This window comes from Bos grunniens, chromosome 14 (assembly GCF_055505025.1).
Source record: "Bos grunniens cultivar Pamir isolate PY7600 chromosome 14, Bosgru_T2T1.0, whole genome shotgun sequence".
NCBI lineage: Eukaryota > Metazoa > Chordata > Mammalia > Artiodactyla > Bovidae > Bos > Bos grunniens.
In genome coordinates this window covers 81,377,133-81,403,939 of record NC_141178.1, presented here as the reverse complement: position 1 = coordinate 81,403,939, position 26,807 = coordinate 81,377,133, and the positions used below count along the sequence as shown (strand labels likewise).

Here is a 26,807-nt window from a genome sequence, read left to right as displayed (position 1 = left end):
CTATCATGATTCTCAGAGATGAGAAGGCTGAAACTTAGAGGAGGGAAGTAATTCGCCTAAAGTCACAGGGGAGGGATGATTGGGTGGATGATTAGGGTTAAGCTCTATCTGGATTTTTTAATGAATGGATAGATAAAAGAATAAATGGATGAACTGGTAGAATGCTCTTTAGACCCCTGGTAGTTCCCTGAGGATGGGGACAAGTGTTTATTCATCTGTCTCTGCAGAACCTAGTTCAGGGCTGTTCACAACGGTGTTGCTGCATGGATGACCAAATGTGTCCACTATGCTATCTCCTCGCTGGCCTCTTTACGCGCCGCCCCCTAACTGCTGCTCCCACGGCGACTCCCCACTTAATTAGACCCAACTTGTCCCTGAGCCTGTGTCCACCCTGCCACCCACAGATCTCCACCCGGCACAAGTTCCGGCTATTCCACGTCCTAGGGGCAGTCATTGGAGCCACTGAGTCCCTGGAGGAGACCTGGGAGAAGTCCTTCATGCAGCTGGCCCTGGAGAACATGACCAGGTCCACGGTGAGTCTTCCCCACCACCCACCCCCAGCAAATAGGCCATTCCACAAAGGCTTCTGAGGTGCAGGCAGCTGCCCCGGGGACCCAAAGAATGCTGGGAATGCCCAGCCTTGTGGCTGACCAAGCGATTCTGCTCATTTTCTTACCACCAGCCCCTTCAGAGGGACAGCCTCATGCACTCACTTTACAGCAGAGAAAGGTGAGTCTCAGAGAGTTCTTGGCCGGTCTGTGCGTCCCACCCATTCCCCAGGCAGTACCTCAGCCCTTGGCTGCCTGGCTCTGGGTCCCCGCCTATTGAAGACCACAGGCTTGGACCTGGACCGCACATCCTCCAGCAGGTGGGGGCAGGCGCTTCTCTGGGTGCACAAGCTGGTCCAGGACTCACAGGGAGAGCAAGTGCCTCCTGGCGCCTCCATCCTGCATGACGCCTAGCACATGCCTGGCTCCATTTTAGGCTCTGCTGGGTGGTCCTGCATCCTTTCAGTCCAACTGCTTGGGTCCTTTGCTTCTGGAAGACGCTTCCCTGATTCCCCAGGACATCGTCCCCTGTGTTGCTCTGTACTAGGCTTCAGGAACGCCTGACTCTCAGACCCAGAGCTCTCTATAGTTCCCCATACTCTCATCCCACCTCTCTTTTTCCACCTCTCTGTCCTTCATTCTCCTCTCTGAGGAGCCATCATCTTCCAAATCTTTGACTGCATTTTCTATGCATATCCATGAGCCTTTAACTTTCAAGAGATCTTGGTCTTTGTCCTCAGAAAGTTCCCATTTCATCCTGTTAATAGCTTCACAGATGCAGTGTCTTCTCTTATCTCTCAGGATATTAAAGGGACTGTTTTGCTTCCAGTTTTCTCTCTCTGTTTGGCCTCTATTTCCTCTGAGTAGCTTTTCTCTGGGTTTCATCAGGTTTGTGGTTGTGGCTATGGTTTTGATCCCTATCATATCCGTGGCCTTCTCTGTGTGGCCATCTGCCTGTGCTTAGGAGCTGCTGAGGTGCTCTGGGCACACAGGTGGGTGATGAGATTGGGGGTCCACCGCAGAGTTATGAGGTGAGCCCTCTACTGTCCTCCACGTGTCCCTTGTCCCCATATCAGCACCTCAGTGACGTTCCTCTCGGGCCATCCAGATCTCCCAGGGAAGACCTGATCTGGGGCTCAGCCCCACGCACCAGAGTGGAGAACCTGACCCAGGAAGTGTCTGTCCCCTGCACTTGCAGGCCTGTCCTCCCCCGCCAGAGACCCTCAGCCTGGCCTCTCCAGAGACCCTGTGGGTGTGCAGGGTGGAGATCTGGGCGCTTGACTACTTCGCACACACTCCGCCCTCTCCCTGGCCTCCCTAGCTGTAAGCATCTGGGAGACACACGCCCCAGGATTTCTACCAGACCATGTGTGGTGTCGGTGGAGGCCGGTTCTCAGCTTGCCCTACCTCCAGCTTAGGGCTCAGCCCAGTTACCTCACCCAGAGGGGTGACTATCACCCTCGGTAAAAACCTCCTAAATGTAGAGTACTTGAGGTCTATTTCCTGAAAGAGCAAAATCAGATTCAACCCACCATCTTAACAAGAATCCCTCATAGTCACCCTTTCAACAAATCATAAATGATATAACGATTTCACATGATGACTCAGACAGCACTGAGAAAAGCCCTGGCTGTGGCAACACAGCGCCGGACAGTCTGATGCTGCCCCTCGAGTAGAGTGTGGTGGGCCTGGTTGGGGTGCAGGGAGGGCGAGGGGGCTGGCCAGCTGGGCCTCTGCCCCCAAGACGCTGACACTGACTCCTCAGGCCAGAGATCTCGGGACCGAAGCAGAGACTCTGTTTCTGAATCCCTGGTGGTTAAGACTCCAAGGCTGTGATGTTGTCCTGAGCTCTCAGGAGTTCCGGAAAGAGGTGACATCGAGTAGAGCCTTCAGGATGCATGTCTAGAATGTAGGTGTTGGAGCAAGCTTTCAAAATGGACTAGCGTTTGGATAGACAGGACGAGTGGGCACTGTGTTCCAGGTGGGAGACACAGCATATGTGCAAAGGCTCAGCAGCAGGGATAATGATGATGGGTTGCTGGACCAGGAAGAGGCCCAGGGATGTGGACATTCACGTGTGATCCTGAGCCCTGGGGACGAGCCTCACCTTCACCCGCCCGCTCTGCGAGTCGGGCTTCCTCAGCCTCAGTTTTCCATCCAAAACCTGGGTTGACAGTAGCTATCTTGCCCACCAAACCAGACCCTGTGTGTGAGATGTCAAGGCTCCATCTGACCACCCACTCTTCCTTTCCGCCCCCCGCCCAGGAGCTGGAGGAGGCCTACCAGGACGCGGCCAGCAACGTGCTGGTGGCCATCTGCAGGCACTCGTGGCAGGTGGTGGCCCGGCACCTGGAGACTGAGGTCCTGTCGGGCGTCTTCCCGCACCGCAGTCTCTTCTACGTGATGGGCATCATGACCTCTGATGGTATGTCCTGCCCGCGGGGCCTGGGCCCAGCCACCCTCTGTCCGCAGGCTAGCAGGGGGCGGGGCAGGCCGTGAAGAGAGCAGGAGGGGGCCGGCAGGGCTGCTGACCTGTGGGACACACTCGGGACTGAGCATCAGCTGCACAACAGGGAAGCCAGCCAGATGGCCCCAAGCTACGGCCCGGACACCCCCACGGCATCTGTGCTGCCCGTCCCGACGAGGCCACGCTCCTGCCCTTGGCATTTCAGCTGCCTGCCTGGACACAACCAGGGCGGAGCAAGGAGGTTTCAGGAGGAAGGGCTGCCCTGCCGTGGTCCGTTGGTTCCCGGCAGACAGACAGGCCGAGCTCACAGAGACTGTGCAACAGGCCTGGGCACCCAACTGCACATCGCAGGCCCGGGAGGTCCATATTTCTGTGCCTCCTCCGTAGCTGCTGCCTCTGAGCCACTGGAAGGGCCACCTTGGATAGTGGGGGGGTCTCTGAGGACCCCTGGGGAGGACTCATGTGGGGAGGTCTTACCAGGATGAGGCTCAGCTAACACTCTTTGAGTTCCTGTCGTGTGCCCGGCTCTGCCATCACGAGCTCACAGCCTCGCCAGGGAGGCAAACTCCACCTCTCATTCATTCATTCACAAGCATGAGCTGAGCTCACTGCTGCCCAGCTGTGGGGGTACTTCTGCCCTGGTGGCCATCAGGGAGGACTTCCCAGAGGAGGCAGCCAACTCTGAGCCATGCCTTGCATGCCATGAGTAGGGGTTTGAGGAGGAAATGGTGTGAGCACACCCTGGGGCCTTAGGGAGGAGCTAGTCAACAGCCTTAGCCAGAGAGTTGAGGTCAGGGGGAGAAATGGGTGTGGCGGTTCTGCTGTCTCCAGGGCGACCCAGAGGGGAGGCCTCAGAGGCTGCGCTTGGGAAGAAGGCTGGGAGGAGGCAGGCGTTAGCTTGGCTCGGCTTTGCACCCCTCCCCTGGAGCTGACAGGCTGGGTGGAGGTCCCTCTGTGCCTTGGGTCAACTCTGAGATCCCCCCAGAACATTCCCTTAAGTGGCCCCTCTTTCTGAGGTTGGGTTTCCAGCCTCAAGCATAAAGGCTTTCCAGCGCCCCAGTGTGCCCTTCCCTGGGCTTTGTTTTCCCACGGTTGAGGAGACCCAAGCACGTCCCAGGGGACCATGCCCAGAGGGAGCCCTCTGTACCACTGTCTGAGCCTGAGGCCCAGAGAGGGAAGTTAACCCATCTGAGGTCACACAGGATGGATGGCAGGACCACGACTCCAGCCCAGCGCTCTGGACACCCAAGTCCAGCTCACTATCCTGGAGCTCACCTCCCCCAAGGAGCCAGACAAACACAGGACAATGTAGTCCTGACTCAGTCATGTCCAAGGGATGGGGGAGATGGAGCCCAAGACCCAGCCCCAGCCATGGACACAGGACCTGGCCTCCAGTGACCACCACCTCCACTCTCTCCCTCAGAGACTGTCTTCAAGGAGGGAGAAAAGGCTGGCTGGGAAGAGCAGCTGGCCAAGGTAGGGAGGGAGCCCAGCCACGGGGGCCTTCTGCAGGGATGGATGGGGGGCGAGGGTGGGCACCCACTCAGCCCTGGGAGGGTGGAGGAGGCTCAGGATGGGAGGCGGAGGGTGGGCAAGGCTGGTACCGAGGAGCAGCAGGGTCCCTGGGGGTCAGGACGTGAACTTGTCTCTAGACACCTGGCACAGAGCAAGTGTCCAGCGCACACAAGGCCTTTCCCGCCACACAAGGCCCTTCCCGCCCGCCCTGGGGTCTGGGTCCATGGCTGAGGGGCCCAGAGAGGATGCGGAGGCCAGACGGGAGAGCCGAGGGATGAGGAGGAGGGCGGTGGGGACTGAAGTTGTCACAGAGAGGACGGGTGTCACACTGCTCCCACTCCAACCACACACCACGTGGCTGGGAGAAGGGACGTTGGGCCCTGGCAGGCCTGGATTCAAGTCCAGATTCAGCCAACCACAGCTGTGTGTCCTGGGTGCCTACTTTGCCTCTCTGTACCTTATTTCCTCCTCTATCAAATGGGGGTGAAAGTGCCAACCTCCAGCGCTTGCTGTGAAATGACAGGAAGTGATCTACATGGTGTCTGGCACTGGGTGTGACAGACAGGAAGCCCTCACTCACTGCATTAGTTATTATTATCATATAGTAGCAGCAGAACAGTTGTAATTAAGTAGCATTTAGTGGAAATAACACCGCTAGTAGCAGCAATACAGGTAATTAATAGAAAAATAAGACAGAAAATCACTAAGTACATAGAAGACTTCAACAACATAATTAACCAAATTGATCTAATTGACGTTCTTTTCGAATGTAAATGGAACATTCACCAAGACAGATCGCTTGCTGGGCCATATATCAGGTTTCAATAAATTTAAAAGGATTGAAATCAAACGGAGCACATTCTCTGCCCAGAACGTCAATTAGAGATCAATACCAAAAATATGTCTGGAGAAATTCCAAATATTTGGAAATTAGACAACACTCTTTTAAGTAACCCACAAACCATAGAAGAAATCACAAGGAAAATTAGAAAATATTTTGAAATGAATGGTAAAGAAAGCACAATATGAAAATTTGGAAATTTGGGGGACTCAACAAAAAACAATGCTTAGAAGAAAATTATATTTGTAGTGCCCATATTAGAAAAGAAAAAAGATAAAATCTATCATCTAAACTCCATTTTAAGGAGCCATTCCCCAAAGTGCAAACTAAGCCCAAAGTAGAAGAAAGAAAATAATAAAAAGTAGAGGAAAAATCAAATTTTTTTAAATGGACAAACAATAGAGAGTGAATAAAACCAAAAGTGGGTTTTTCAAAAATATTAATAAAATGATAAGCTCTTTGATAAGCTGATCAAGAAAATAAAAAATATTCATTATCAGTAAAGGTGGAATATCAGTGAACAACCTTAAAACATCTGGAGAATGTTTGGGTAATAAAATATGATTCCAATAAATTAGGCAATTTAGATTGAATAAACAAATTCCCTAGAAAACACAAACCACAGAACTGACAAGAGAAGAAACAGAGGATCTGAGTAGCCCTGGATAAAAGAAATTGGCGTCATATTTTATAAACCTTCCCACAGGCTTCGCTGGTTAATGCTATCACAAGTTAAAGTGTCAGTTGCTCAGTCGTGTCTGACTCTTTGGGACCCCAAGGACTGTAGCCTGCCAGGCTCCTCTGTCCACGGGATTCTCCAGGCAAGAATACTGAAGTTGGTTGCCATTCCCTTCTCCAGAGCATCTTCCCAACCCAGGGATTCAACCTGGGTCTCCTGCTTTGCCGACAGATTCTCTACCGTCTGAGCCACCAGGGAAGCCCATCACAATTTAATGCAGAAATAATACCAACTCTGTCCAAATTCTCTCAGAAAATAGAGGAAGAAGGAACACTCTTGAAACCATCTGATGGGGCCAGCACAACTCCAACACCAAAGCCGGAAGAAAACATTACAAGAAAGCTACAGACCAATATCTTTTATGAGGATGAGCTCAAAAATATTTAGCAAAAGATTAGCAAGAAAAATCTGCCTTTTTGTTCACCCGCCTGGAATCTCTCGCATCCCAGCCCTTTGGGGTTTTTACAGAGACCTTGTTAATAGGTGTGATTCACGAAACCGCCGACAGCTGATAATGAAAGTCCACCTGTCACCCTCTCTGAAGGTGCAGAGGTGGGTCAGAGTTCCAACCGTCGATCCAGGATGGGTTCTCCTGGCAACTCGCCCTCATCCTGGGTGGAGAGCCAGGGGCTTTCCAGAAGTGGAACCAGGCTTCTTGTGAACAACAAAAGACCTTTACTGCTCTCATCACTTAGGAAAGGGTTTCAGAAGCTCTGTGCCAGAAGAAGATGAAGACCACGTGTATATTTTTATCATAAGTCCCAGCGTCACATTGAGGAAGGCCCTTCACAGAGCAGGAATAGGAGGGAACGATCGTCTGTGGAAGCCCAGCCACTCACACACCTAATGATGAGTGAGTGACGCCTTCCCACTGAGATCAGAATGAGGCAAAGAGGCCCACGGTCTCCACTTCCGGTCAACATTGCACTGAAGTCCTAACCAGGGCAGTAAGCTAAGAGACAGGTGAAAACAGATGTACGGATTACAGTGGAAAATGAAAAACTTTCTTTGCAGACAACATAATTGCATACACAGAAAATCTCAGTTTTTTAAATTCTGGAACTATTAATTACTATTAATTACTAATAATTGAATTTAGCAAGATCTCAGGATATAGAATCAATATGCAAATGTCAACTGAATTTCTGTGTACTAACAATAAACAATTGGAAAATAAACTTCTAAAAAACTATGATGCAGTCACATTTAAAACATGAAAGACTCAGACAAATTTAACAAAATATGGGCAAGATCTTTACAAAACACTGCAAAAAGAAATTAAAACCTAAATAAATGCAGATAAATGATCATGGATAACAAGAGTCAATAATGTTAAGATGTCAATTCTAAAAATTGATTTGTGTATTGCCAGTGTGATGCCAACCAACTTCATTATAGAATTAAATAAAATCTATAATTTAAAATTTTATATGGAAATTTCAAAAGACCTAGAATAGCCAGAACAATCTTGAAAAAGAGCATAATTACAAGAATTACACTAGCTGACTTCAAGATTTCCTATATAGCTACAATCAACAAGATAGTGAGAATTGACAGAGATAGAATAGAATCGCCAACATAAAACCACACTTACGTGATCGATTACTTTTTTATTCATGGTACCAAAGCAATTCAATAGGGAAGGTCTTTTAAACAAATGGCTCTGCAACAATCACCTATCTGGGGGGTAAAAAGGAACTTTAATGCCTGCCTCGAACCATTCACAAAAGTTAATTTGAGATGGGCCCAAGGCCTAAATATTAAAAAACAAAAAAGCTTCTTGAGGAAAACACAGGGGCAGGTAAATATTTCTTGGAACCCAGAAATCACTCAGCATAAAAAATTTTTTAAATGGATGAATTGGATTCTATCTGAATTAAAGCTTCTGCTCATCCCACAATACTATGAGGAAAGTGAAAAAGGGGAAATCAGAGACACAAAGAAAATATTTACGAGACATATCTCTGACAAGAGATTGTATCCAGAATAAATGAAGAACTCTTCCAAAAATCAGGGAGAAAAGACTAACAGCCCAACTGCAAAAGTGAACAGATTTAAGTAGGCATGTCACAGAGGAAGGCAGATGAATGACCAAAAGCCAAAGACACAACCGTCAGCATCTTGAATCCTCAGGGAAATGTCAGTTAACATCCGGGAGCAGCCTCTACGCACCCACGGACAGACCTCATAGGAGAAAGAAAGGCTCAGCCAAATGCTGGTGGGGAAGTGCCCGCTGTAGGTGGGATGGGGAAACCTGCTTGGAAAACTGGCATTTTCTTATACAGTTAGGACTTGGGAGTTCTACTTTTAGGTACTAACCCCAGAGGCACGAAACACTCATACACAAAATTACGCACAGAAGCATGTTCCCAGCAGCCTTATTCCTAAGAGCCTCAGACTAGGAACAACCTGTACTAGGCAGACTCATCCCCTCCCAAAGACCTGAAATCAATTACTTACTCACCCACCGAGGAAACTGGAGAAAGGAGAGCGAGTTACACTGAAGCTGAGCAGCAGAAATAACAAAAGTCAGAGCAGAAATAGAGGCGTCAACTTGAACAAGCGTGCAACAGCACGGCGAATCTCAAACACACACTGAGGGAAAAACACCAGACACAGGGCTTCCCCGGTGGGTCCGGTGGTGAAGAATGGCCTCGAAATGCAAGGGGCATTGGTTTGATCCCTGGTCCGGGAAGATTCCACATGCCCAGGAGCAGCTAATCCCAAGTGCCACAATTACTGAGACTCCTCTCTCGAGCCGGCAAGCCGTAGCTATGGAATGAAGCCCAAGCTCCTAGAGTCCGAGCCCCGCAAGCAGAGAAGCCAGTGTGGTGAGAAACCCGTGAGCCACAATTAAGAGGAGCCCTCAGCTAGAGAAAGCCCGCTCGCAGCGGCGAAGACCACAGCCAAAAAATGAATCAACACGTCTCTTTAAGAAACATCAGACACAGAAAAGCACACGTCACACGATTCCAGTCGTACAAAATGCTAGAAGAGGCAAAATTAACCTTATGGCAGGCGAACTAAATCAAACCGGCCTTGTGGGATGGAGATTAACTAGGAGTGAGCATGAGAGAGCTTTCTGGGGCAGTCAGAAATGGTCCAGATATTGACGGGGTGAGACATGACTTTGCCGACAAAGGTCCGTCTAGTCAAAGCTATGGTTTTTCCAGGAGTCATGTATGGATGTGAGAGATGGACCATAAAGCTGAGCGCCGAAGAATTGAAGCTTTTGAACTGTGGTGTTGGAGAAGACTCCTGAGAGTCCCTTGGATTTCGGGGAGAGCCAACAAATCCATCCTAAAGGAAGTCAGTCCTGGATATTCATGGGAAGGACTGATGCTGAAGCTGAAGCTTCAATACTTTGGCCACCTGATCTGAAGAACTGACTCATTGGAAAAGACCCTGATGCTGGGCAAGATTGAAGGCAGGAGGAGAAGGGGGCAACAGAGGATGAGATGGTTGGATGGCATGACATTTACTTCATGTCCATCGATGACTCGATGGACGTGACTTTGAATAAGCTCCGGGAGTTGGTGGTGGACAGGGAACCCTGGCATGCTGCAGTCCACAGGGTCACAAAGAGTCGGACACAACTGAGCGACTGAACTGAACTGAGACATATGTACGTTTGTCAAAATTCATTGCACTACACACTGATGATACACGTGTCTCACTGTACGTTAAATAGACCTCAATATTAAAATATTTTCCAAGCAAGAGTACTGGAGTGGGTGCCATTGCCTTCTCCAATTAAAATATTTAAAGCTTTAAAGAAAATTTTGGAAACAGATGTGTTTCAAATTTCAAAATATTTCAAAATATAAAAAGAAATATGGGGCCCGCCTTATATATTCTGTAAACATTCTTAGCAGGGTCTAGGACTGATGCAGAATCAGATAGATGACTATCTCTGCTACAGAAACATGCAGAATTCACACTAATTCCCATAGTGTTGTAGCAGTTTGGGCTCCGCTTTGGCCACCAAATGCTGGTACATGATGCCATGAAAAAAAGAGACACCGAAGGTTTGGGGGAGGGGACAGAAGCCCCTGGTGCTTCTGGAGAAATTAGGAGCTTCCGGGAGGCTGGGGTTCCCTGGGCATTCAGCAGACACCCGTCCTGTGGGCATATGGGAGAGCCACCCAGGTCTTGCTGCACCCTAGCAAATGGACCAGATGTGGGGCACGACTGAGGCAGACAGGTTCCTCTGGATTCTGCCCTGGTGTGCGTGCAAGCTAAATTGCTTCAGTCATGTATCTGACTCTCTGCAACCCTATGGACTGTAGCCCATCAACCTCCTCTGTCCATGGGATTCTCCAGGCAAGAAGGTGTAGGTTGCCATGCCCTTCTCCAGGGGATCTTCCCAACCCAGGGATCAAACCCGCATCTCATGCTTCCTGCATTGGTGGGCTGGTTCTCTAGCACCACTGGGAAGCCCTGGAGGAGTGGAGCTGGCCAATGTGCAGTGAAAGCATTAGTCACTCAGTCACGTCCCACTCTTTGCCACCCCATGGACTGTAGCCCGCCAGGCTCCTCTGTCCATAGGAATTTCCAGGCAAGAGTACTGAAGTGGGTAGTCATTCCCTTCTCTAGGGGATCTTCCCAACCCAGGGATAGAGCTCAGGTCTTCTGCATTGTAGGCAGATTCTTTACCATCTGAGCCACGAGGGAAGCCCTAGGCTAGAGCAGTTTCCATTTCCAGGTCCAAGGGTGCATCACCAGAGGGGGTGCAGACAGTCCTGCCTGCAGAGGGCGCCCTTGTCTCCGAGTATGGCCCTGCTACTGCTCCTTTAGGGTAGATCCCAGAAACGGAATTAATTGGGGAAATGGATGCATATAAACTATAAATTTTAGTTACCATTTCCCAAACCTGCGCTTTAACGTGATCCAATCACCTCCAAAATGTGATGCTTTTACTATTTCTCAATCTTGGCCAAAATGATACATCATCTTTAATTTCCATTTCTTAAATATTAGTAAGGTTGAGTTTGTATATCTCCATTTTTAACTGGATTGTCATCTTTTTCTTATTGGTTTATAAAGTGCTCTTTATCAATGATATTAACTCTTGGCAACAGATCACAGAAAGAAAAAAAATTACTGTGTCTTTCAACTTTATGGTGATTTGGCTAAACAAACTTCTTGAAATTCTTATCTTCACATTTACCAATCCTTCTTTTAAGGTATTTGTGTTGGGAGCATAATTAAAAGGAGTCTCTCCATCAGAAAAAAATCTTAGGACCAAAATCTTAGACGACTTCTATTGTGGAAACCAGGAACACTGAAAATAGAGAGGCTGTGTATTTATCATCATAAAATGATGCAATGTTAGGGCTTTTAGGACTTTATGTTTAGAAGGGACTTCTCATTCATTTATTTGATCATTGGTTCATTCATTCCTTCATTCAAAAATACTAAGAGTGTCAACTACTTGTCGGGCACTGTTTTAGGTACTGGGGAGACATCCATGAGGAAACAAGACCAACCTTGCCCCCAGGCACCCACACTCTGGTGCAGCCACCTTGAGGGGACACGCCACTAGGCCTCTATGACAGCTGAGCCCCGGCCCAGCCCTGGGGACATGGTCAGGCCCCTGGTTTCTAGCCCCTCCTTGAGAATCTTCAGGGAGGGGCAGCTTGAAGAATGAGTTTCTCGTCCCCAACAGCGAGCAAACAAGTCAGAGAGCAGGCCCTGGAGCCTCAGGAGAGGGAAGCAGGGAGGAGGACGGGGAGTCAGGACCCCAAGTGGTTAGGGGCGGGCCAGGCTGGGGGAGACTCACAAGATGGAGACAGAGACCCTCTGCCCGCCCACCCGTCTGCTTACAGATGGCCATCAAGTCGGTGCCGTTTCTGAACAAGGAAGGGTGGTCCAAGGAGCTGCTGGGGGCACTCACGAGGCCCGACCGGACACAACAGGAGCAGCCCCCGGAGAAGGTGGGCCACCCCCACCCCTGGTGCGCACCGCACAGGCCCAGGGGCTCTGTCCATGGGCCCACACCCAGCGCAAGCCCCAGGCCCCCGAAAGAAACAGAGGGCGGGGGCCAAGCGGTAGGACTTGCAGCCACACCCTTGACGCTTCACCACCAGGCCAGCGATTGCTGGTCACAAAGCAGAGGGGTGAGGGGGCCTGCACGGGGGAAGTGGCAGCCTGCCCAGTGGACAGGGGTGCAGAGAGGGGGTTCAGGCTCAAGACAGGAAGCTGAACGCTTCCCCAGGCCTTCCTGTTCATCTACTATGGGCTGATGCTTCAAGCCGAAGAGAACGGCACCAACGTCAGGACACACCTGAAAACCCTGCTGGAAACGTCCCACCAGTGGCCCAAGCAGAGGGAGGTAAGGCTGTGGCGGCCACTCAGTGCCAACTGTTTGACCCTGACCACGAGATTAGCCTGAGCCTGGCCACACTCTAGGCCCTGACCTGAGCCCTGACCCTTGTCCCACTGAGCTGTGACCTGAGCCCTGACCCTGGTCCCACTCTGAGCCCTGACCTGGTCACACTCTGAGAGCCTAGACCCTGGTCACACTTTGAGCCCTGACCCTGGTCACACTCTGAGCCCTGACCTGGTCACACTCTGAGAGCCCTGACCCTGGTCACACTCAGAGCCCTGACCCTGGTCACACTTTGAGCCCTGACTCTGGTCACACTCTGAGCCCTGACCCTGATCACAGGATTAGCCTGAGCCTGGCCACACTCCAAGCCCTGACCTGAGCCCTGACCCTGGTCACACTCTGAGCCCTGACCCTGGTCCCACACTGAGCCCTGACCCCCGTCACACTCTGAGCCCTGACCCCGGTCACACTCTGAGCCCTGACCCTGGTCCCACTCCAAGCCCATCACAACTGTGTCCTCTTCCTTGTCACCTGGACCTGCATTCTGCACTCTGGCGCAGGGCTTGAGACCTGGGGGTGGGGAGGCAGCAGTAGCAGGGCTCCACAGAGTCACCTCTCCCCCAACCCTACCCTCGCCTCCAGCCCCCATAAAGAGACGCCCCATAATACTCGGCTCAGATGTGTGTGTCCTCCCAGCCTGGTGGCAGGCAGGTGCCCTGTGCCCTCTGATAAATCTCCTCCCTTCCTGGGCCTCAGTTTCCATACACCCAGGTGAGGGGTAGGCCGGATCCTACCAGCCCACGTCAGTGAGCCCTGCCCCCCGCCCCCTGCCCCGACAGGGCATCGCGCTCACCGTGGGGCTGGCCGCCACCCGCCACCTGGACCACGTCTGGGCTGTCCTGGAGCAGTTTGGCCGGAGCACGCCCATCAGGTGGAGCCTGAACAGCTTCTCCCCCAAGGTGCTGGCTCTCCGGCCGCTGGAGGCCTGGACTGCGGACAGGGATGCTGGGCCTCCGTGGGGTGGGGGCTCCCGGGGCCAATTAGGGGGAAAGGCTGTGGGCCACGGCCCCCGGCCTCCGGCCCACCTCTGCAGCAGCGGCGTGGCCCCTGTGCCGCACTTTCCCCCTCCTCAATGGTGCTCCCTCTTTCCCACCGGGCTGCAGGGAGCCCAGCTGTGAGGCCAACACAGGATAGCTCCCGCGTGGCTGCCTGCCTGCCGCGTGGTGGTTAGTGGCTCTTTGATCCTGGGCCTCGTCCAAAGCAGGAGACAAGGGCCCGAGGCCAGCCCCGGGGAGCTCCCAAGGCGGAAGCAGTGGCAGCAACCCCAGGAGGCGAGCCAGGATAGGACAGAGGGGGGATGAGTGAGAACCAGGACCACGGCCGAGGTCCGGCCTCCTCCTCGCAGTGCCGCACGTGGCGGGTGGTAGAGCAGCAGCTGGGACCCGAGGCTCAGACCCCCAGAGAGGGTCTAGTCACTGACAGACCGCAGGATCACAGTGTCCTCAGGGCCATCGAGGGCCCCCACTCTCTGGGTCTCACCTGGAGCCAACGTGCCGGGTACCCCATCACTGTCTGTCTAGGTCCAGACACGCCCTCCCAGGCCCCCTGCAGCCTGAGGTGGGACAGAAGGGGGCCAGGTCCTGGGCCCCTGGGGAGGGGCCACCCCAAGGCTGGAAGGGTGAGGGGCTTAGATTCTAGCCTGTTCTAGCAGAGACAAGCACCCCCGTGTACACCTCCAAGTGACCCCACGAGACCCAGCCCACTGCCCCTAGGGAGGCAGCCCCATCTCCCCTATTTCCTTGTGAGATACACTGAGGTCCGCCCTGCCTCCAGGACCCCGCTAGTGGCTGGGGTACCTCCCGTCACCACACCCCCAGGGGAAGGCTCAGCAGGGCCCCCATGCGCCTGACCTGCCCCGCCCCCACCCCACTGTGCCCAGAACTCGGGGGACCTGCGGTGGAAGTGGGCGAGCAGCACCATCCTCCTCGCCTACGGCCAGATGGCAGACAAGGCCAAGGCCCAGATCCTGCCGTGGGTGGACAACGTCCTGTCCCGGATGATCTTCTTCTTCCACTACAGCTCCTGGGTACGACCCCCGGCCCACTCCAGAGCCCACCAGAGCGGGGTCAGGATTAGACCTCCCAGGGCCCACTCCAGAGCCCACCAGAGCGGGGTCAGGATTAGACCTCCCAGGGCCCGGGAGCCCACCAGAGCGGGGTCAGGATTAGACCTCCCAGGGCCCCGGAGCCCACCAGAGCGGGGTCAGGATTAGACCTCCCAGGGCCCGGGAGCCCACCAGAGCGGGGTCAGGATTAGACCTCCCAGGGCCCGGGAGCCCACCAGAGCGGGGTCAGGATTAGACCTCCCAGGGCCCGGGAGCCCACCAGAGCGGGGTCAGGATTAGACCTCCCAGGGCCCGGGAGCCCACCAGAGCGGGGTCAGGATTAGACCTCCCAGGGCCCGGGAGCCCACCAGAGCGGGGTCAGGATTAGACCTCCCAGGGCCCGGGAGCCCACCAGAGCGGGGTCAGGATTAGACCTCCCAGGGCCCGGGAGCCCACCAGAGCGGGGTCAGGATTAGACCTCCCAGGGCCCCGGAGCCCACCAGAGCGGGGTCAGGATTAGACCTCCCAGGGCCCCGGAGCCCACCAGAGCGGGGTCAGGATTAGACCTCCCAGGGCCCCGGAGCCCACCAGAGCGGGGTCAGGATTAGACCTCCCAGGGCCCGGGAGCCCACCAGAGCGGGGTCAGGATTAGACCTCCCAGGGCCCCGGAGCCCACCAGAGCGGGGTCAGGATTAGACCTCCCAGGGCCCCGGAGCCCACCAGAGCGGGGTCAGGATTAGACCTCCCAGGGCCCGGGAGCCCACCAGAGCGGGGTCAGGATTAGACCTCCCAGGGCCCGGGAGCCCACCAGAGCGGGGTCAGGATTAGACCTCCCAGGGCCCCGGAGCCCACCAGAGCGGGGTCAGGATTAGACCTCCCAGGGCCCCGGAGACCACCAGAGCGGGGTCAGGATTAGACCTCCCAGGGCCCCAGAGCCCACCAGAGCGGGGTCAGGATTAGACCTCCCAGGGCCCGGGAGCCCACCAGAGCGGGGTCAGGATTAGACCTCCCAGGGCCCGGGAGCCCACCAGAGCGGGGTCAGGATTAGACCTCCCAGGGCCCGGGAGCCCACCAGAGCGGGGTCAGGATTAGACCTCCCAGGGCCCCAGAGCCCACCAGAGCGGGGTCAGGATTAGACCTCCCAGGGCCCCGGGAGCCCACCAGAGCGGGGTCAGGATTAGACCTCCCAGGGCCCCAGAGCCCACCTCCCCACCCCACCCCAACGTGGGCCTGGCCTTCCTTCCCACCTAGTGCTTCATGGGTTTTCATGAGGATCCCAGCCCTCTGCCTCCCCCAGAAAGCAAGCCCTGGGTTCTCACTTGGGGGAACTGGATGCCCCATGATGACAGCCCCCTGACCCTGCACCCCGGGAACAGTGAGGGGCCAGGCAGCCCTGTGAGGCCACCGCACACTTGATCCTTTGGGCCTGGGGTAGCCGCATATCATGAGAAGCTGGACACTGGGCTTCTTACAGCACCTCCTGATGCTTAAGCATCATCAACTATTCACATTGTTAAAAAAAAAAATCACATGGGTCGCCCCCATCCCGGAGCCTGTGCAGCCCCGGCCGGAGTTCTCTGCTGTCTCCCCCATCGGCAGTGGCCCTGCCACCACCTGTGACAGTGGCCCTCCTGCTCTCCCACCCCTCTGGTACTTCCACTCCCCGACCTGCCCCCTTGCTCCACTGTCCGACCCCAGGACGAGACCCTGAAGCAGAGCTTCCTCACGGCCATACCCATGCTGGTGGGGGCCATCAACCGCAACGAGGGTGCCCAAAGCTACGAGTTCTCGCAGGTGTCCGAGCTCCTCGAGTGTCTGATGGTGAGTGCAAGGTCCTTGGGCAGGGGAAGGGCTCCCCAGGGATGGACCAGGCACCCCCCTCAAACAGCAGCACTCACGAGAGACACCAGTGGGAGAGATGGGCCAGCTGGACTTCTAGAGCGTGGACAAGCCCCTCGTAGGCTTTCACACCTGGAAGCACATCCACAGCCCTCAAGTGACTCGCTCCCTACAGTGACCCTGAGCTGGCCAAGGACATCCACTGCACAGCTGATGTGGCTGAGACCCAGGAAGCCCAGCACCGTCCATCCATTCTGCCAATACTGACCTAGCTTGCACCACCAGTTACTAGGGGTTTGGGCCTCGTAGAACCTGTGGGATAGTGGAGGAAACTCACAAGTGATAAATAATTATGCAGTAGCAAGGAGAAGGCAATGGCACCGCACTCCAATACTCTTGCCTGGAAAATCCCATGGGCGGAGGAGCCTGGTGGGCTGCAGTCCATGGGGTCACGAAGAGTTGTACACGACTGAGCAACTTCACTTTCACTTTTCACTTTCATGCATTGGAGAAGGCAATGGCAACCCACTCCAGTGTTCTTGCCTGGAAAATCCCAGGGACGGGGGAGCCTGGTGGGCTGCCGACTATGGGGTCATACAGAGTCGGACACGACTGAAGTGACTTAGCAGCAGCAATAACAAAAATAACAGGCGCATTTTCTGAGCCCCTCCTGTGACCCAGACACACTGCTTTGCATGCCTTGCTTCCCACCTAACACAAGGGCAACGGCATCATGTTACTTGTGAATGCACGAAGCTCAGAGCAGTTTGGAGGTGTGCCCAGGGTCATGCGAGCTCATGTGTGGGTAGCTAGGATTCAGGCATGATCCATCTGATTCTAAAGTCTATGTTCTAATTGTCTGAGGTGGCAGGGGGATGTGGGGGGGTCAGATCACAGAGGCCCCCCTGTGCAGATCCAGAGCAGAAGCAGAATCCTGCAGGTTAGAGGGGTGCTGGGCACCCAGGCCTTTAGGCGGGAAGGAGACTTGGTGTCAGGGGACAGGCCCAGGTATGTGGAAAGACAGCCTTCACCTGGGATTTGCAGCTTCTGATGGAGAAGGAGCCCCAGGACACGCTGTGCACCCCGACTCGCCAGCAGACCATTCGCATCATCTCCAGTCTCTGGTAGGCTCCCCGGCCCCACGCAGTGCCTTGCTCAGCATCCACCATCAGCCTCACAGCTCAGGCTTGGCGCCCCTCAGGACAGCGAGGTGGGAGACATCAGGCTTCAAGGCCCTCCTGGGCAGGGCCAGGGACCTGAGCCAGCGCAGGCCACCGTGGGAGGCGGCTGGCTGTCTTACAGAGGCCCCCGCCCTCCCTGACTTGTCCCCACAGTAAGCTGAGGCCACAGCTGGACCTGGAGAAGAAATCTCGGCTTCTGTCCATCAGCCTCCGCAGCGTGATGTCCCTGCCGCTGCTGGAGGTCCTGGAGAAACACACCTGCCTCTTTCTGGAGCCGCCCAACATACAGGTGCGAGGCTGGCACCTGCACCCCTTCCGGAGGGGGGCCCCCGGGGAAGAATGTCCAGTCCCACGTACTGCTCTAGGGTTGGGAGGGGGCCGCTGAGGCACCCGCCTCGCACCGTAGGCCAGGGCTGGGGGTGTTTCTTTTAACTGTTCTGAGCCCACCTGTAAAAAGGGGATGATGATCCAAGAGCTAGTGCCACTTAGCACTGAGGCTGAAAGGAAACCCTGGATGTCCCACGTGTGGGGCAAAGCAGCGCTCTGTACATAGAATGGGTGGCCTCCCTGCCTCTTGCCGGCACTGAGAGCGTGCAGCTCAGTGTCACCCACGCCGCTACTGCAGCTGGTCTGGTCCTGCCCGCGCTAGTGGCTGCAAGAAGGAGCTCTGATGTGCGCTCCACGGCCCTGGCCGGCCGCCCACCCTCAAGTTCTGTGCAAGGGAAGCCGCACTGCGGGGAGATGCCGGCCATTGCGGGCAGCCGCCACCGGGGGGCGCGTGCAGCCTCAAGCGGCCGCGCCCCGCCAGGCGCCCCGCCCACTGCAAAGGGCAGGCAGCCGGTGCTGAGCGCCCGCCGGGCGCCAGGCCCACCCCCATCTGCGTTAGCTCAGCTTCCCAGCAGTGACCCGTCCAGAGAGCGGAGGGAACCAGCTCAGAGAAGTGGAGGTGTCGGGAGGGAGAGGCAGGGCTGATCTCCGCCCCATGCCCCCGGACCAGGCTCTTCAGGCCACCTCCCCAGGCTGAGTCCAGGATGGAGCCGGCAGACAGGCAGCTTGGGTGTGGGTGACAGTGAGGGGCCCCCTAGACCCAGGGCGACACTACTGCAGTGGCTCTCCAGAAGGGGGATGTCTGCCTAGACTCCAACCCTGTGGGAGTCCAGGGTGCCCGGGTTACCACGTGATGACCCCATGGCCAGACCCTCAGCGAGTGCAGCCAGGAGCCAGGCGCGGGGCTGGGGCTTCCTGTTCCTTCTCACCCTGTGTCCACGTCCACCCTGACGGGGGTCTGGCTCCAGCCCAGTTCTCAGGTGACAAAGGTAGGCTCATCGAGCTGAAGTGGCCCCCAGAGAGATGACGGCCAGAGCCACAGGGCTCTCCTCCAGTGGATACTCCCTGTGGCCCTTCCCTCCCTGGGCAAGCCTGACTCGCCAAGCGGCCAAGATTGAGGGTCTCCTGTGTTTGCAGGACCAGTGCAAAATGAAAATGAGGGGCCTTTGTTTAAACCTTTTTTGAGAATTTCAAGATGGCAATGGCAGAGCATTCAAGTAGACACGAGAGCCTTCCGGGCCAGGTCTTGAGCGGATTACACACTCGTGAATCTTCTCGGCCACTGAGAATCCTGTGCCCTGGGGCAGGCCCCAGACCACCCATGCTCCACGGCTGCCCAGTGCGGGTCCTAGGGGGCCCTTCCTGGGCATGATGTGAGCTCGCTGGTGTGCAGCCCATCCTGGGGAGCGTGCAGGGAGCGGGCCCCGAGAGGCTGACACACACAGGCCCCCAGGAGGCCTCAACCATCCCTCTGGCCCTGGGGCTCAGCTGCCCCCTGACCTGCTCCATGCCCCACACAGACCCTCTACAAGGAGACCGCGGGGGCACTGGAGCAGATGCTGCAGACCTTTATCATGCAGAACCCCACAGCCGAGGAGCTGCACTTCCTGCTGTCGGTGAGGGCGCAGGGTAGTGCGGGGAGGGGATGGCGGTTGGGGGGGGGGGGGGCAGAGGACGCAGGGCCTGAGCCAGGCTTGGGACTGGTCTAGACGAGGGCTGTCCGTCTCTAGAGATCACCGTGGTTTAGGACAAGTGGGGCGGGCAGGTGCAGTGAGCACAGCCTGGTGGCAAGTGGGCCAGGTAGGCCACAGCAAAGCGAGTTGGTGAGGGAAGAGGCCGTGGCCCTGCCCTGGAGGGACCTGCCCTCCTTCCCACTGAGAGAACTGCCCCTGCAGCAGGTTCCCTGCTTTGAGGGCGTCTCCCAAGCCTACCACCCCCACTCCGTCACTGCCCTCCAGAGTCCTTCCCTGATAGGAGGGAGAGAAGCCAACAGAGTCAGGGGAGGCCCAGACAGGGGAGGCTGCCTCTGCTGGGAGGGTGGGGGTCAGGGCCAGCAGGCCTCTGCAGAGGAGGGGCAGAGAGGGCCCCGGGGCAGAGGGCACACAGGAGCAAAGCTGAGCAACCCCAGCGAGCACACTGGGCCGGAATGGAGGGAGGTTCTGCATGGCTGGAGCCTGGGGTGGGCGCAGAGGTGGGGGCAGTGGGTCAGAGTGAGGTTAGGTCAGCAGGGGCCAGGCCATCTCAGGCTCGGGGCCCAGTGGAGCTGAGGGGACTGCTGCAGGGACTGCTGACCTGGGGTGCACAGATGGACGTCAGGGTGGGGTGTGTGAGCCCGGCCAGGAGAAAACGTCACAGGACACAACCGAGTCACAGAGTCTCCCAGCTCTTCATCCTCACGCAGCGTCAGATCGTCCAATCCGTAACAAAGAGGCTCAAATGCGGCTTAAGAAGTGTTCAACCTGTCTCAGTATGCGTTTGTATTTCTTTGTAACTCTGTGCCTTTATGGTGTGCACAGAAAAGCATTGTTCTGGAAAGATATACATTGCAGAGAAACGGGTTAAGAACCTGGCGCCTCAAAAGACTTTCAGCAGGAGGGGCGTGTCAGCTACAAGAGAAAGAATTAACACCTCCTCTTGCTTGGTGGTTCAGACGGTAAATTGTCTGTCTACAATGCGAGAGACCTGGGTTCGATCCCTGGGTTGGGAAGATTCCCTGGAGAAGGAAATGGCAACCCACTCCAGTACTCTTGCCTTGAAATCCCATGGACGGAGGAGCTTGGTGCAGGCTACTGTCCATGGGGTCGCAAAGAGTCGGGTACGACTGAGCGACTTCACTTTCACTTTCACTTGGGTAGCAACGCTGGCCTGGAGCAGAGGGATTAGCCGAGGCAGTGAAAAGAGAGGAGGAAGGCTGGATAGGGCGAGTGGCGGACCGAGCTTGGGGCTGGGACTGGGAGGGACCTGAGCTGAGGGTGTGGCCTGGCCTTGAGTGGGTGTGGCTTAGGGTGCGGTCCGGGCTGGGGGCGGGGCCTGTAGGGAGCTGGGGTCTCAGCGGCCGCTCCCCTCCCTTCCCCCACCACCTGCAGCACCTGTACGTCTGGCTGGAGTCGGAGAAGGCCCACGAGCGGCAACGGGCTGTCCACAGCTGCATGGCCCTCCTCAAATTCCTGAGCCACAACTTCTACCTAGACGTGAGTACCATCTCTCCGGCCCGAGGCCCACACCCGCCAAGCCGCCCTTCTCCCCAAGCTGCCAAGGCGCATGGGGTCCCTGCCCCCAGGACAGGCAGGATCCCCGAGTCCCCTGTGGCCTGGCCAGGCACTCCTCCTCCTCACACACAAGGAAACAGCCGGAGTTGGGGGTTGGGGGGCCCCAGCTGAAGGCTGAACCCAGGCTCCCTGATGCCTGACCCAGGACACTGGGCTTTTGCCAACACAGCTTGAAGCCTCAGGCAGGTTATCCACCCTGAGCCTGTCTCTCAGGGCAGTGGGAGGAAAGGAGTCCTCCTCGGAGGGACACAGTGGGCGTCAGATGGGAGACTGTGAGAGTGCCGCCCTGCCCCAGACTAGGGCAGGCAGCTCTGCGCGGAGCAGCCACTGTCCCTCTGCCCTCGTCCATCACCATCCCCATCGTTTCACGGATCACAGCTTAACCGCCATCTGTCACTAACGCCCTTGGGTTGAGTGAACATCAGCACGCATTCAGGGAGTGAGTGGTTCTGCATTTATCAGCCAAAATCAGCATCGATTCCTCAGGGAGACTCACAGGGAGATGAAATTACTTCCTCGGCCTGGTGCCTGACGGGCGTGCCTTTCTAATGAAGGTGGACAGGCAGGCGGGCGGCTGGGAAACGGCCACATTCTGCCAAAGGCAAGCTTCCAGTGTTCCAGGCAAGCTCCAGCACTCCTTTGGTGAGGAGGACCCCTCTGCAGGGGTTCAAAGGGTCTTCCGTTTACTCAAAATCAACTTCTGCAACGTAAGACTGGTCTGGGAGAGGCAAGTCAGGCACTTGCCTAGGGCACACTTGTGGAGGCGCCAAAACACTCTGCAAGAGAGAGAAATATTTTAATGGGATGTTTTAAACAAATCAGCAAACGTTGGCCCTTGGGCTGGCCACCTGTTGTGAATAAAGCTTTATTAGAACCAGGGCTGGGATTAGGGTGAGGTGAGTGAGGCAAGGTCATGGATATGCAAGCTCAGATCCTGTCTTTATTTAAAATTTTGGAACGTTTTCATGACAGATTTTTTAGCATTCACTTTGATTTTGATAAATATTGCATTAAGATAGTTTTCTGTTGTGTCCTGAGCTTTTTTGGCATCCCCTAACATTTTGGCTGGGGAGTTTCCCCAGTGGCTCAGTGGTAAAGAATCTGCCTGCCAATGCAGGAGACACAGGTTCGATCCCTGGGTCAGGAAGACCCCCTGGAGAAGGAAATGGTAACTCACTTCTGTATTCTTGCCTGGGAAATCCCAGGGACAGAAGAGCCTGGCGGGCTCCAGTCCATGGGGTCGCAAAAGAGTAGGACACAACTGAGCAACTAAACAGAAACATTTTGTCCAGACCTGAATCCCGGTCCTGCATAGAGTTTGAAGGGATCCTTTCCGACGCCAGCCGTGCTGGGGTGAGTGCGTGGCTGCTAGGATCTGCATAAGTGGTTCTCTGCACTCTCACTACAGCCCAAAGAGGACTTCAAACGGATTGGGCAGCTGGTGGGCATGCTGGGGATTCTGTGCCAGGACCCGGACAAGACTACCCAGTGCTCCAGCCTGGAAGGGCTGGGCCATCTCTACAAGCTCCTCTTGCACCAGAGAAGTGAGCCTCTGAGGGTCCCCACGGAGGACCTGCTCCCACCACAGCCACAGCCTCAGCCCAACCCATGCCAGCACTCCTGAACCCAACTCCCCCCAGACCTCCCCCAGACCCAGACTCTAACCTCAGCCGTCAGCACAGTCATGGCTTTGTCCTGACCTGCAGACCCACTGACTCCCCACCCTAAACTTGGACCCAGGCATGACCCTGACTTCAGATGACCCCACTGCACCCACTGCAGGTCCCGCCCTAGACCACAAGCCTGCCTTTGCCCACCCTCACCCCTGCCCCATCCCATCCCTGACCAGGAGGAGAAGCTTCACAGGAGCAAGCACCAGCCCCCCAGGAGCCTCCCCAGGCCAGCAAGGAAGGAGCCCTGCTCTGGAGCAGCGGGGACCAGGAGGCTGCTCCCCCCAGCCCCCGGGAGGTGGCACTCTTGAAGGACCACATCTTGCACCCCGGCAGCTCCCAAGTCATCAAGGTCAAAGCCTTTAGAATCCTGGGCAGATCTGGGTGGGGGGATGTGGCCATGCTCTGCTCCGACCCCTACCACTAACCCTCTCCCGGGGCTCCCCCTGGGGCCAGGGTGTGAATATTAAAACTGAGGCCAGGATCTCACCTGCATCTCTGGTGATTAACTAGAGCTTTGGAGGACCATGTCTCCTGGGAACGAGGAGTTGGGGGAGGAGGGGCTGGAGATAGATGCTGGAGTCAGCAGCGCAGGCTTGAGTCCCAGCTCTGTCTCTCACGGCTGTGCAATCTTGAACAAGCTCCTTCTGTCTGAGCCTCAGTCTTCCTCGTGAAATGGGCAGAGTGATGCCAATGAAGTTCCAGCCGCCAGGAATTCCTAATAGACGGCGCTGGCTGGCTAGCTCCCAAGGTGGGCGTCCTCTGAGGCACTGAACAGTGTCCTTCTCGGTGACCCTCTGCAGATACAGCCTCGATTTCCTCACTTGCCCGAGGTTTCTCCCCACCCTCTGAGAGCCAAACCTCCTCCTTTGAAGGCATAGCATGTCTCCCCTCTTCGGCTGTCATCTGACCTCCTGCAGGCCCTCCTTAGTCAGTGGCTTGGGGTGTCCAGCAGCTCCCTGGCTCCCTTTCGTCATCTCAGTGAGATCCCGAGTCTCTGGGACCATCCATATCTGTGTGAACTGTGCCTTTTCTGAAGATGAGCGAGGCTGGGATCCCGGGTGTGGGCTGGATGCTGGCATTGGCTGGACTGGCCGAGTTTCCTAGAGCCTCATGTTTGGAGTGATCAGTTCATGATGTCTCCTCTATGGTGGCCCCTCTTGCTGTTGAACCTATGACTAATGAAGACCCCTGTATGGGGTGTGCCTGTCAGTCTCCCCATTAGACCTCCAGGCCAGAAGTGGAGTCCCACCTGGGCGCAGCACAGGCTCTGGTGGTAGAACCAGGCTTCAGTAAACACCCATTCAGTGGAGTCAGGTTGAACCGAATGATGAAGGGGCAGTACCTGGCTAGTAGGTGCCCAGTGGGTTTTGAATCCAGCCCTGTCTGAGTCCAGAACTGTGCTCTCTGCAGCTGTAGTGGCTGTCAGCCCACTGAGGCCAATCCGGAAAAGTTTAGCAGGGAAAAACTTAAAGCCCTGGAGCCAGTGCATCAGTTGTCCAGGGCCAGGATGGGGAAACCAGGCAGGGCTTCTGTTTACACCTGAGGACCTGGACTAGGGGAAGAGACAGGGCTGGAGGGAGGGTTCCCAAGGGCCAGCTCAGAGGCGCCCAGGAGTTAAGGGGTCCTGGAGCACTGGGGTTCTCAAGTGGACAGAGTGACTAGGAACATAGGGTTCAGGACCTGGGAAGAGCAGTCTGCCCCACTCTGCATGGCCCCCAGCACACAGGGACGGGGCACTCAGCTCAGCTTCTGAACAGGAAGCAGTGATGGACAGAGCACAGAAAGGGGAGAGGATGGGAGGGTCTGCTGACCAAGGGATGATGGTTCTGAGAAGGTTTGGGCTGGAGAACAGACCTGGGTTCTTGTCCCAAGTCTGTCCTGAATTCCCCATGTGGTCTTATAAACACTATAACTTCATCACTACCATGAGCCATCTCCACCTTCACCACCACCTCCAACAGCATTCCTGTCACCACCATCCCTACCAACACCACCATCACTAACAGCACCACCACCACTACCATCACCATCACCACCATCATCACCACCACTAACAACACCACCACCACCAGCACTACCATCACCATCACCACTACCATCACCACCACCACCACTAACACCACCACCATCACTACCATCACCATCACCACCATCATCACCACCACCACTAACACCACCACCACCACCACCACCACTAACACCACCACCATCACTACCATCACCATCACTAACAGCAGCACCATCCCCATCCCCATCACCACCACCATCACTACCACCACCACCACCACCACCGTGACTAACACCACCACCATAACCACAGAACCACCATCACTACCACCATCACTACCATCACCATCACTGCCACCATCACTAACAGCAGCACCATCCCCATCCCCATCACCACCACCACCACCATCACTACCATCACCATCACTACCATCACCATCACTAACAGCAGCACCATCCCCATCACCATCACCACCACCACCACCACCATGACTAACACCACCACCATAACCACAGAACCACCGTCACTGCCACCTCCAGCTCACATTTTTTCATGCCCTGGGCTAAAATAAAATATTCACAAGTACTTAGCAAACCTGAGATTGTAGTATTCTGGGATTCTGAGAGTCTAACCATCATTCCAGATTGAATTTCTTCAAAAACATTCTAATACTAGAACTTTAACCAAAGTTTACCATTTTAGCAAACAATTTTAAATGCAATCTTAAAACAAATGATCTAACCAGATTTATATAGTACTCTAATATTCTAACACAAAAAGTTACTTTTAGCTACAAGTATGCCTGTATGCCAGTCAAGAAGCAACAGTTAGAACCGGACATGGAACAATGGACTGGTTCCAAATTGGGAAAGAAGTACGTCAAGGCTGTATATTGTCTTCTCTTATTTAACTTATATGCAGAGTACATCTTGTGAAATGCCCGACTGGATGAAGCATAAGCTGGAATCAAGATTGCAGGGATAAATATCAATAATGATATGCAGATGACACCTCCCTTATGGCAGAAAGTGAAGAGGAACTAAAGAGCCTCTTGATGAAAGTGAAAGAGGAGAAAAAGCTGGCTTAAAGCTCAACATTCAGAAAACGAAGATCATGGCATCCAGTCCCATCACTTCATGGCAAATAGATGGGGAAACAATGGAAACAGTGACAGACTTCATTTTCTTGGGCTCCAAAGTCACTGCACATGGTGACTGCAGCCATGAAATTAAAAGATGCTTGCTCCTTGGAAGAAAAGCTATGACAAACCTAGACAGCATATTGTGAAGCAGAGACATTACTTTACCGACAAAGGTCCGTCTAGTCCAAGCTATGGCTTTTCCAGTAGTCACGTATGCATGTGAGAGTTGGACCATAAAGAAAGCTGAAAGTGAAAGTGAAGTCGCTCAGTTGTGTCCAACTCTTTGCCACCCCTGTAGCCTACCACGCTCCTCCGTCCATGGGATTTTCCAGGCAAGAGTACTGGAGTGGGTTGCCATTTCCTTCTCCAGAGGATCTTCCTGACCCAGGGATCGGACCTGGGTCTCCTGCATTGTAGGCAGACACTTTACTGTCTGAGCCACCAGGGAAGTCCCTAAAGAAAGCTGAGGGCTGAACAATTAATGCTTTTGAACTGTGGTGTTGGAGAAGACTTTGAGAGTCCCTTGAACAGCAAGATCAAACCAATCAATCCTAAAGGAAATCAGTCCTGAATATTCATTGGAAGGACTGATGTTGAAGCTCCAAGACTTTGGCCACGTGATGCAAAGAACTGACTCACTAGAAAAGACCCTGATGCTGGGAAAGATTGAGGGCAGGAGGAGAAGGGGACAACAGAGAATGAGATGTTTGGATGGCATCACCAACTTGATGGACATGAATTTGAGCAAGCTCTGGGAGTTGGTGATGGACAGGGAAGCCTGGTGTGCTGCAGTCCATGGAGTCACAAAGAGTCAGACATGACTG

At 54.9% G+C, this 26,807-nt stretch overlaps 1 protein-coding gene across 5 annotated transcripts in view; it reads left to right on the top strand.

Moving 5' to 3' along the window:
- The window catches only part of LOC147359751 (maestro heat-like repeat family member 5), a 60,298-nt gene that overhangs the window by 7,143 nt on the left and 26,348 nt on the right, over positions 1 to 26,807 (top strand). For 4 of the 5 annotated variants that reach the window (XM_086337561.1, XM_086337560.1, XM_086337559.1 and 1 more), the window contains 14 exons: positions 405 to 533; positions 2,814 to 2,973; positions 4,439 to 4,491; positions 11,939 to 12,046; positions 12,328 to 12,444; positions 13,281 to 13,400; positions 14,381 to 14,527; positions 16,244 to 16,366; positions 17,429 to 17,508; positions 17,719 to 17,854; positions 19,413 to 19,508; positions 20,979 to 21,083; positions 22,570 to 22,705; positions 23,011 to 23,183. In XM_086337561.1, the coding sequence (XP_086193687.1) occupies positions 405 to 533; positions 2,814 to 2,973; positions 4,439 to 4,491; positions 11,939 to 12,046; positions 12,328 to 12,444; positions 13,281 to 13,400; positions 14,381 to 14,527; positions 16,244 to 16,366; positions 17,429 to 17,508; positions 17,719 to 17,854; positions 19,413 to 19,508; positions 20,979 to 21,083; positions 22,570 to 22,705; positions 23,011 to 23,183 (1,683 nt within the window). Of the gene's footprint in view, positions 1 to 227; positions 534 to 2,813; positions 2,974 to 4,438; positions 4,492 to 11,938; positions 12,047 to 12,327; positions 12,445 to 13,280; positions 13,401 to 14,380; positions 14,528 to 16,243; positions 16,367 to 17,428; positions 17,509 to 17,718; positions 17,855 to 19,412; positions 19,509 to 20,978; positions 21,084 to 22,569; positions 22,706 to 23,010; positions 23,184 to 26,807 lie in introns of all 5 variants that reach the window. The other variant, XM_086337557.1, reaches the window with a different exon arrangement.